At 36.2% G+C, this 11,553-nt stretch overlaps 1 protein-coding gene across 1 annotated transcript; it reads left to right on the top strand.

Moving 5' to 3' along the window:
- The first annotated feature begins 502 nt into the window (after positions 1-502).
- LOC130722785 (ammonium transporter 1 member 1-like) lies at positions 503-3,351 on the top strand. The gene is made up of 2 exons (XM_057573625.1): positions 503-1,472; positions 2,484-3,351. Exons 1-2 carry the CDS (start codon positions 641-643, stop codon positions 3,155-3,157), a joined length of 1,506 nt encoding a protein of 501 aa, XP_057429608.1. The 5' UTR covers positions 503-640; the 3' UTR covers positions 3,158-3,351.
- Positions 3,352-11,553: the final 8,202 nt, after the last annotated feature.

The raw sequence follows: 11,553 nt of genomic DNA, 5'->3' as shown, positions 1-11,553 counted from the left end.
ATTTTCATAATGCTAGACTAAGCATAGCTTGGACGATGACCCTTTTTTCGCATAGAAAATCTCATTTAACAACCCTATAAACACAACAAGAAATGATTCCGACATAGAGCAAATTCTCGACTAATTTTCGCCCACCTAGGCAGTGTTAAAAGCTTTAAAATCACCAAATCCAAGACCATCATCAATCTTATAACGACTAAAGTTCTTCAATTTAGTCTAGTGTAGGCCACAACGGGAAGCATTCCCGCCCTAGATTTGATAAGAACCCCTACCCATGACTTCTCAGCACTTTCCATCCTTAAGTTCGTTCGAGACTCTTTCCTTAACAAAATTATAAATGTGGAGAGCGATAAAAAAAACAAAAGTATTCTACATTTGCGGTGCAGACGTACGTTTTACAGTAACAGAAAAAAAATCTAGATGTCAAAGTTTGAAAAGTCTTCTCTTCTCTTCTCCACTCCTAAAGCAAAGTCAGTCTTCATAAAAAGTTAGAACTTTGGTGTTCCCACTCTCCCTCTTTCTCTATATATCCTTTTGTGTACGAACCAAAACGCGCATTCAACTGAATCCACAAATCATTACACCCTCCCTCTTGACTCTTGACTCTCCCTTCTCTTTCCAAGTCCACTACCCCAAAACGATGGCGCTGCCGGAGTGCTCGGCGGCGAACCTAGCGCAGCTCATCGGCCCCAACGCGACAGACGCCGCCGCAGTCGCCGGATTCATCTGCGACCAGTTCACCGCCGTGGGTCAACGATTCTCCGACACAGCATTCGCGGTGGACAGCACCTACCTCCTCTTCTCCGCCTACCTCGTATTCTCGATGCAGCTCGGCTTCGCCATGCTCTGCGCCGGCTCCGTCCGCGCCAAAAACACCATGAACATCATGCTCACCAACGTCCTCGACGCCGCCGCCGGCGGCCTCTTCTACTATCTCTTCGGTTTCGCCTTTGCCTTCGGCGCACCCTCCAACGGCTTCATCGGCCGCCACTTCTTCGGCCTCAAAGACGTCCCCACCGTAGCCTTCGACTACAGCTACTTCCTCTACCAGTGGGCGTTTGCCATCGCCGCCGCCGGGATCACCAGCGGCTCAATCGCTGAACGCACACAGTTCGTTGCCTACCTCATCTACTCGTCGTTCCTCACCGGGTTTGTCTACCCCGTCGTGTCTCACTGGTTCTGGTCCGGCGACGGTTGGGCCAGCGCCACCAACACCGGGAACTTGCTGTTTGGCACCGGGGTGATTGATTTTGCCGGGTCGGGTGTGGTTCACATGGTTGGTGGTGTTGCGGGTCTTTGGGGCGCGCTTATTGAGGGACCCAGGATTGGCCGGTTTGACCATGCCGGTCGAGCCGTTTCGCTTCGCGGACACAGTGCTTCGCTTGTTGTGCTTGGAACCTTCATGCTCTGGTTCGGTTGGTACGGTTTTAACCCCGGTTCGTTCACCAAGATTCTCAGCGCCTATGATTCAGGTAACAGCTGGCTCCAATAAAATACTACGTTTCATTGATTTTGGATCTTAGTAATCATGCTCATCAATCAATTATGAAATTGAAAATTCTTGAGTTGAATTGAAATCATGACATTTGTTTAATGGATGGATTGATAGTTTCAAAAGCTGAATATCTGGTAAAAGTTTAATTATTTATTTATTTCCCCTAAATATTATATTGGCTGGGATTCAGTACTGGTTTGTTTTAAACTAATATTAGTACTCTTAATAAAACATTAATTGTCAATTCTAAAATTCAATAATGTTGATTGTTGAATTTTTTTTTTATTAGCAAAGAACTATATTAATTATGAAACTAGTATTTAGCTTGAAAATTGACAGAAAATCACATGGTGTTCTGTTTTTTTTTTTCTTCCTTATTCTTTCTATCACACACATCGGTGAAACCCACTCCCACCCCTGTTTTCCATCAAATCCGTGATTGTTGAGAGATCTTTATCATAACCCATGCAATTGGTATGACTGCAATTAATTCAAAACTCCTAAAGAGTAGTTTTGAAGTATTGATTTTTTAGTGTGTTAAATAGCTCTCACAAATTCAATTTAGGAGGTCTTTTAAGAGTGTGATTATAGGAATAGCCAATAGGAATTCAATTGTTCAAACAGCAACTTTTTTTTAGTAGTGTATCTGTTGAGTTTTTGAGAAATGATTAAACAATTGAGCATAATTATCAATGCACTTTTTAGTAGTGTATCTGTAGTAATATATTAATAATACTTTGGTTCATTTTTAGCAGCAAAAAATACGAGCTTTTAGAAAGAAAAAAAACTTAAGATTAAGATTGTTTGGAAGTTTTAAAAATATTCCAAATCATGCAAAACAACCAAAAAAAAATCACAAGAACAGTTGCTAAATTAAAAATAAAATAGTCAAAATTCGATTAATAAATTCAATTTTATAAAATAATATATCTTCATATTAATTTCCAGTTCTATTAACTGTGAATTCGTTTGGGATTAATTTTTTCAGGCAACTATTATGGTCAGTGGAGCGCAATAGGAAGGACCGCCGTAACGACAACATTGGCTGGCTGCACGGCGGCGCTGACCACCCTTTTCGGGAAAAGAATTATCTCCGGCCACTGGAACGTCACCGACGTATGCAACGGCTTACTCGGCGGGTTCGCAGCAATCACCGCCGGTTGCTCCGTCGTGGAGCCCTGGGCAGCCATCGTGTGCGGCTTCGTCGCCGCAGTGGTGCTTATCGCGTGCAACATGCTCGCAGAAAAGGTGCGTTACGACGACCCCTTAGAGGCAGCTCAGCTTCACGGCGGTTGCGGCGCGTGGGGGATCATATTCACCGCGCTATTCGCCAAGGAGGAGTACGTGAACCAGGTTTACCCGGGTAAACCGGGTCGGCCATACGGGTTGTTCATGGGTGGTGGAGGGAAGCTGCTCGGAGCGCACGTGATCCAGATTTTGGTGATTATCGGGTGGGTCAGCGCCACAATGGGTCCTCTGTTCTTCATTCTGAATAAGATGAAGTTGCTTCGGATCTCAACGGAGGATGAACTTGCGGGTATGGATCTGACCCGACATGGTGGGTTTGCATATGCATATGAGGATGATGAATCGCACAAGCCAGGGATTCAGCTACGGAAGATTGAACCTAACTCTTCTTCCACTCCTAGTGCTGAGTCATGATAATAATTAGTAGTAATAATTTCGTTTTGTATTTTTCCACTCTTTGTGTTCTAGATATTTTTCTTTCTTTTCTTTTGTAGTAGTAGTTTGTACGGGCATTGTAATTTGTATTGGTCCTACACCTACATTTGTGTGCTGTGCTGGATTCTATACAGCGTTGATGAAAATATAAAAGATAGGTGAATTCTACCGTACCCTCTTTGTATGGTACATGACTGATGCGATTTGACGTATACTAATAGGAAACCGACATCTAGCAGTGTATTTGAAATTTTTATTCATTTTAAAACATATATAGTAAAAAGAAGAAACACTCACTTAAATGTGATTGGTCCACGTCACGTCTTGTATCATACCCCAACAAAGTGTTGACGTATCCTAGCAAGCACCAAAAAGAAAACACGAGAGGTTTGGTGGGTGGTTGTTGACTAATGGAGGGTGTTGGAGATGACAAAAACGGCACTAAAGAGTAACAACCACTACTGGACACACCCCACTTAGCGGCAGTTTTAACCTCTACAAAACCTTGCGGAAGATAAAAATTGTCGCTAAGTGAAGTGTATGCAAATGGTACATTGCTGTTGTTAGTGAACTACTCCCTCCGTTCCAAAACTATTGTAGTTTTAACTTTTTTATTTTGTTCCAAAACCATTGTTGTTTTACATATCCAAAGCATTTTATCTCATTCTCTTCCATTCATGCCCTCATTTAATATTACATCACCCAAGTATCACCTCTTAATTCCACCAATCACAATTTTCACCAATTAGTTGACCAATGATTTCCATTCTCTCTCTTTCATATAACTCATATTAAATAAGGGTGTTTCAGTCAAATTATAACATCAATTAATAAATTCTTAATCTTTGTGCATAACTCTTAAACTACAATAGTTTTGGAACTGATGGAGTATATATATTTGTTGTTTTTTGAAAAAAAAATTAATGTACTTCTTGAATTTTACTGCCATGAGCTTGTAAGTTTACTTTACAAGTTTTATTATTTTTGTGCATGAGTTTGCAATGGCTTTTAATCATTTTGAGTTTGCAATTGCCCTGATTAGGAGTAAATTGTCTGACTCAAAAATCACGTTTTCCATATTAAGATTGGATGCAGTCAACGAAGCTCCCCTCAAGGTAACTGCTTCAGCCATCAAGGTGTTTTGTTGTGGAGAAGAGGATAGTGTCGATGTCATCCCTCAATTATGTTGCGGATTCTCACCATTGTTTTTTTAAAGCTACCCACTTGTTTTTTCAGATATCTACATATTCACCATTGCTAACATGCCACTGTCCTTGACTGACGAGGAGTTCCCGACCGTGGAGAATGCTTTCCCAGACCCAGGAGGAACCGGATTTCTTGGAGGAGAGGAGGAAGTCTTGATTGGGGAAGTAGAGGCCCTTCAACACTTTGACCTAAAGTGCATCTGGATTATGTAAGATTCTCCAGGCTTGTTTCGCAAGCAATGCTTGGTTATGGATTTCAAAATCTTTGAAGCCCCGAATGCCTTCTTCCATATACCTCCCATTTTCTCCAATGAATTACTTTTTCCCCCTCTGAGGACCACCAAAAACAAGCCACCGTGGAGCATAAGTCTTTGCAGTAGGCTTTGGGGAACTTTAGTATAGCCATGGAATAGGTCCTAGATATATGAAAAAGGCACGATACATGTCCTATTTAAACCATGTATGTGCGCAAGATGCACTTTTTAACACATAAAAAACTAAAATATATGGATGATTAAGATTTGAATGAACGAAATGACTACAACATAATTGTTCACCTTCCTCATCTCTCCCTTTTCCTCGCCTCTGAATCGAATTCCTGCCATGTTTCCTTGTTTATCTTCTGTGTTTGTAATAGGAAGATAATTCCTATCAAGGAAGATTATTAGGAACCCTAAAAGCTAAAATTAAGAGAATAAAGAAAAAAGATAAAATGCTTCAATTTTATAGTTAATTCCATAATGAGAGAATATAATATTGATACTAACACTAGAGGCAAGGTGGTCTCGACCACTCTGTTTGGTACACTATAGTTATAGAAGAGAGAAACAAAGCAAAGAGAGATAGAGTAGAGGAATTACATCCACCCACGTTTGGTATGCCACCTTTGATAAGAGAGAGGGCCTAAAAACGTGGGTCCCACCCACTTTTATCAATCTTCGCAATTTGTGACGAGAGTTGCGAAGAGAGATGGAAGAACTATTATGTTGGCAAAAATACCCCAGGTAAGTTAGGTTGTCTTTTTCTTTGCTTTTTTTTAATAGTTTTTTTTTTGTTTACATTGCATTGCCTTGTTATATAATAAATTATGTAAAATAAAAATTTATATTCATAGAATAATTAATTAATTAAAATCTAAAAGTAAATATTAGATATTTATATTTAGATAAATTTAGATTTGTAACCATCTATCTATAAACTCTATAAAAGAAGAGTTTTTGCAGCCTTGAGGGTAAATCAGTAATTCAATATATTAATGCACATGAACTACAATTTTACCATGGATATTTCAGTCAATCTTGAAATAATTAAAATGGAACTCAATCTCAGCCGTCCATTGCCTTAATCTTTACGGTTGTCATCTTCCGGTCTTAGCCCTCTCGCATTCGCTCTAGAATTAGGATTTCCGTTTTCTTTCTACCACCTCTTCAGATGCTTACGTTTTGATTCTGCAAGGCTTCAGTTTCCATTCCACCACTTCTTCTACCCTCATTCATTCTGTTTCAATAATAAGGGAACGATGAAAACCCTTATATGTCCGCTGCATCAGAGAGATAGGTTCCGGCAGAGAACTCAATTCTCCCATATACACCTCCGCCGCTTTGATCACCAAATCGCTGTCCACTCCACCCCGTTGAGATGTCTCCTTCGTCGTACCCAGGTTAGATCTTTGTATGCATTCCCCTTTTTGTTGGATTGTCCCACTTTCAGAGTTTCAAGCTGTGACAAAATGTCGCCCTTCATGTTCGCCATGTTTCGTTCGCAATTAATGGTCGCTTGAGTTGCTATCCCTGTAACATCAATCTGCAGTGTGAATTTCCAACCGCTCTGTATTTTTTTCGTTATTATGTGACTCCTAAACCCTGATCTTTCGCTGTTGAAATTTCAGCTTAATTAAATCGGCGAGGAGTTGGACATGGAGGAGCAGGTCTTTCATATGCACTGTGTTGAAGTTGCCTCGCTTTCTGCTTGATTCGCTCGAAGGTACCACCAACACGGTAGAGGAGATGAAGCAGACCTTGCCCTTTTCACGTTTATTCTGCCTCTTTTGTTCATTGAATTTTCCTTTACCTGCAAAAACAATTTCCTTGCTCTCTATTTGGGAAGCATCAGGTTTGTGAAAAAAGTGGTTCTACTGATATGTGAATTAGCATAAAAAGAGGAAATTTTCAGGGAGGTGAATTCAATATGGCTGCACCAGTAAGAACCCTCCTAGGAAAAAAAAATGAACAAACAATTGATTGGAAAAAGGATGATACCCCTTTGCACTCTACAGCAAGATTTATGTCTATTTTATATCCATGTAGATTCAGATCAGGCTGATAACGCAGCATAACAGGTATGTAATTTTCAAATTCTATTAATGCCATGGTTCAACGTTTTCTTTGCATCCGTTTCACCTTATGCGATTTCTCTTGATTCATATACAGTTGCTTACAATGACTTCTGATACATTCGTGTTTCAGCAGGCTTATCATTATTTTTGTTTTTTGAACCGTGTTGGCATACTGAACTATTCTTTGGTTTCCCTTTTTGCGGCATTGTTTATTTGTTCATAAATTTAATTTCAGCTTTCATTGTTTGTTTAATCAAATCATAATCGCAATGTGAAGCCTGATGCTACACAAGTAAAGAAAATGTCCATAGTTGCTTCCAACCCAAGTTTGTTGTGTTCGATTAAGGTCTCCTATTTGATACTCACACATTGGTCAGTTTTTCTTATCTTATCTCAAAGTACATATGTTGTGTTGTTTCATGTCTCAGGTTCTCAAGAGATGAACATATCAGCATGTACACCAAACTCTACTAAACAAGGTTAATACTTAATAATTTTCTTGGTGATATTTACATAATGCTAATATTTAGTCTTTAGTGATGACACTTTGAAAGGGTAGATTTTGGTACAGTATTTGGAACTATGATATCAGAGATGAACTCATATAGTAGAGTATTTGGAACTATGATCCCCTGCAAAATTTTATGCTTATCCAGGTCTTTTGCTGATGGGTTTCCAAATTTATTTATAAGTAATGCAGAAGAGCTGTGTGGTCAACATGCTGCATTTTTGGCATCACTTAGCTCCCCCGCCAAGGCTTTGAACAATTTTCTGACATATGCCTTCAGCTTTGCAAGGATACTGTCAAATATTCTCAACATCATTTATATGACAGCTAGATGGCTTTATATGCACTAGAGAGAGTATGAGAAATATTGATGTCAAATAATTAAGAGAAAATAAAACTATCATTAATGAGTCTTTCAAGGTTTACCCAATATCCATAATAATCATATTCAGTTTCTAAAACCTCTTCATTTTTTGCCTCAGGTCTGTATCTAATAATTTCTTTTGATAATTTTCCCTAATTTTTTTGATAATTTTATTCTGACAGATAGTGGAAAACTTGAGCCTATTTCCACGCCCTTCTTCACTGATTCGATGATGAACATGATGAAGTCGTAGTTGTAACTCTGCTAATGTTCTCTCTATTACCTTCTTTGGTGCCTGCCTTCTGCATTATCTATTGTCCTCTCCTTTCTGTTTTTTTTTTTTGTTTTATTTCCTGTTTCTACACAACTGATTTTATGCATATTTGTTGATGAAGGTAGCCTACAATCTTATCTATTTCTTTGGTTTTGATTGATATTATACCTTTTGTCGATTAACCTTGAGGGTGATGGCGCAGTCAGTGTTGAAGCTTTCATCGCTAAAGCATCATTCTTGGCTAGCAAATGTGAAGTACTGAATCTAAAGTATAAGGTCTGCTATTCCAAGTGCTTTTTATTATTTATAGGATTTCCTTCTCTTTATTTTCCTTTGTTTCCATTTGTAGCACATATATATTGGATCACTTTCTTTTGTTTTTCCCTTATTCGATGCTTCATTGTTCTGTTTGTGCTTCTCTGGGAATTTTCCGAAATTTCCAACCAAAATTGAAGTGAGTAAAACTTATCTTCCTCTGTTTTTATGTGCAGTACATATTTTGTCTTTCTTCCCTCACTGTGTTTGTTGTTCTTCGCTGTGTTCCTTCGCAACTATTGTGTCTGAAATTGAAACCCTTTGCCGCTTTACAATTCTGCAAGTGTTTCTTCTCTTTCTATGCCCATTTCCACTTTCACCCTTAATTTCAGGTGAATAATCACTATTCTGATTTTGTCCGTTACAAACCATTTGGACTTTGGTTGCTTCTTTCACGCCGCAAATAATGCCAGGTAGAGCTTATGTTGTTAACCTCCCTTTGAACCTTCATTCATGTCATTCCTTTGTGGAACCAAAACACTATTTTCTCTTCTTTTTATGTTTTTCTTGGCTGAATTTTTTATGGGGAGCATGTCATGTTAACATCTTACTTTTGTGGAGCTATATTATGGCATGCCATTTTTTGAAATTTTAAGTTTCATCAGTATTCTACTACTTTTATGAGTGAATTATTTGTCTTTTATGAATTTATTCTAACGCCAACGATGTACCTTCTACTGGAAATAGAGAGTACAATTCTATGGAAGACGTTCCCAAAAAGCCAGGCAAATGGCTCGCCCCTCCCCTTCTCTCCTCTCATCGCATTGGATGAAGGGCTGTTATTTATTTCTTATGCTTTTGATCTAGGTGTAATGCTCATGAACTTCATGTAAGGGCCACTAAGAACACATGAGTTAGTGTTTGAATCTTTCATGCTTTATTTTTATTTTGTTATATTTTTTTGGAGTGATTGTAATTTTGATTTTGGATTTTAGATATTGAATTGGTTAGTACTATAGACATCAAATTTTTGGTTCAAGTTGTACTCTTTGTGCTTTCGTTGTCCTTTTGGGGTTCTAAATATTGTTTTTTCAATTTAAGCATAATAAATGAAAATTTAAATGTTATGGAACTTTTAAAAAAAATTATGGAAATTGTTTTTGGGAAAATTTAAACGTATTGAAACTAAAATAAGATATTGGCATCCCAATTTATATTTTAATTTGAGTAATGTAAATATGGGTTCACACAATTGAACTGACTTTAGGTTCCAGATTTAAATCTCACATCCCCATAAATTGAGGGTTCGAATTCCCCTCGGGTTGGCAAATTTCAGTTGGTGGGCAACCCTCCTCGGAGAGATCCATCAGTGCTCCTACCTATGAGTGGGCCTTTGTCGGCCACCCCAACATGCATGCCACTATGATGTGTTTTCTCTTCATTCTATCATTTTCATAAATAAAAAATGAGAAAAAGTTTGATACACCGACGGTGTAAAGTTTTTTTACACCGTCAACCAATCAGATTTCAAGGATGTGTCATGTCAATTAATGAAATTAAATAAAAAGAGAGATTTTCTCACATCTTTAAACTCATAAAAAATTGAGTAATTGAAAAAATTATTGAGATAATGTTGTAAATTAATTGAAGGTTAATGAGGAATCATAAGAATAAAGAATGGAAGAGTCATGCATAATACTCCCTCCGTTTCAAAATATTAAGAAATGCAATTAATGTCGTTAATTTTTTAAAACATATAATTAGTTTCTCTACTTTTTAATATCGTTAACTCTTCATTTATTCTTCTTATATGAGCATTATATGTAAAAATATCAATTAATGTTCTATTGAAATTATAAGTGGACAGTTATTGTGAAACAAACTTTTTCTTCATAAGTTGACAATTATTAGAAAACGGAGGGAGTATATGATAGCCAGGCTATTCGTTTTCAAAAAGTGTAACGGTTGAAATTATTTATTTTTTCAACTGATTTTCCTTTAAATACAATTTAAACCTCACACAGAAACAATAACTTTTAATTACTCCCTCCGTTCTAAAACTATTGTAGTTTAATTGTATGCACGAAGTTTAAGAGTTCATTAATTATTGTTATAATTTGACTGAAACACCCTTATTTAATATGAGTTATATGAAACACCATTTTTTATGGCATATGAAACACCCTCTATGATAATGGGTATGTTAAGAAATGCATGATTATTTCACTTTAAAGTGTCCATAATCACCCTGTGTACATTATTATTTCGCTTAGCTCAAAACACTAATTTACATTGATTTTAAAAGTAAATTCTCATCTAATTTAATTTGAATTTGAAAATATATCTATTTTAAAATTAAATATATAGATAATTTATGATTTAAATTTTAAACCAATTAGAATTAATTATTTTTAATATATAGATTATTTCTCTTTTATTTTAGATTATTTCTATTTAATAATGAATTTATAGATTACTTTGATTTAAATTGTGAATTAAATTGATTATTAAGGAATTTTTTTGAAAGTAAATATATAGATTATTTTAAATTTTAATTTAAATTTTAAAAGTAAATTGTGATCTAAATTGGTCATCATACAACAATTATGATAGCCTAGATGATATCAACACATCAAAGTTTTAAACACAATTAATTCTTCAGGTTTGTCTAATCATCAATTAAGGCTCAAAATTAGTGCTTCCGTAATGCTTCTAAGAAACATTGACGAATCAGTTGGAACGTGTAATGACACACGTTTGATTATTACTCAAATGAGAACATGTTTTGGAAGCAAATGTTATATCTAGAACAAATGTCAGACAAATAGTGTTCATACCAAGATTAACAATAACTCCACCAGATAGGAGAAGTCCTTTTAAATTTCAAAGGAGACAATTTCCTATAACACTCTCTTTTGTCACGACAATAAACAAAAGTCAAGACAATCATTAAAAAAGGTGGAGTTATATTAGCAAAAATCAGTGTTTCAACATGCCCAACTATATGTAGCATTCTCTAGAGTCATGCGTCGTAGAGGATTAAAAAACCTAATTTGTGATAGTGATGACACAATTCTCATAGTACTTCAAATATAGTTCACTAAGAATTCTTTCGCAATGTCAGGAAATGTGGATCAATACATTCTTAGTTTTATTTTAATGTAATTATTCTAATTACAAAAAAAGAAGAATTCATGTATATTTTTAGCACATATGTTACTTCAACTCCCTTAAAACTATTTAATAAATATAAAAAATCATAAATCGAGCATTTAGGAAAACAAAGACAAATGATTAAAAAGAAGAGCAACTAAAAAAAAACAAAAACAAACAATTAGTACAAAAAAAAACTTAAAATTTTATAAACTTTTATATTTAAAATAACTTTATTCTTTTAATCCATAAAATATCTTTAAAAAAACAAATTTTAAAAC

This window comes from Lotus japonicus, chromosome 6 (assembly GCF_012489685.1).
Source record: "Lotus japonicus ecotype B-129 chromosome 6, LjGifu_v1.2".
Classification (NCBI taxonomy): domain Eukaryota; kingdom Viridiplantae; phylum Streptophyta; class Magnoliopsida; order Fabales; family Fabaceae; genus Lotus; species Lotus japonicus.
Note: the sequence above shows the minus strand (reverse complement) of the source record. Positions and strands in the feature narration are given on the sequence as shown.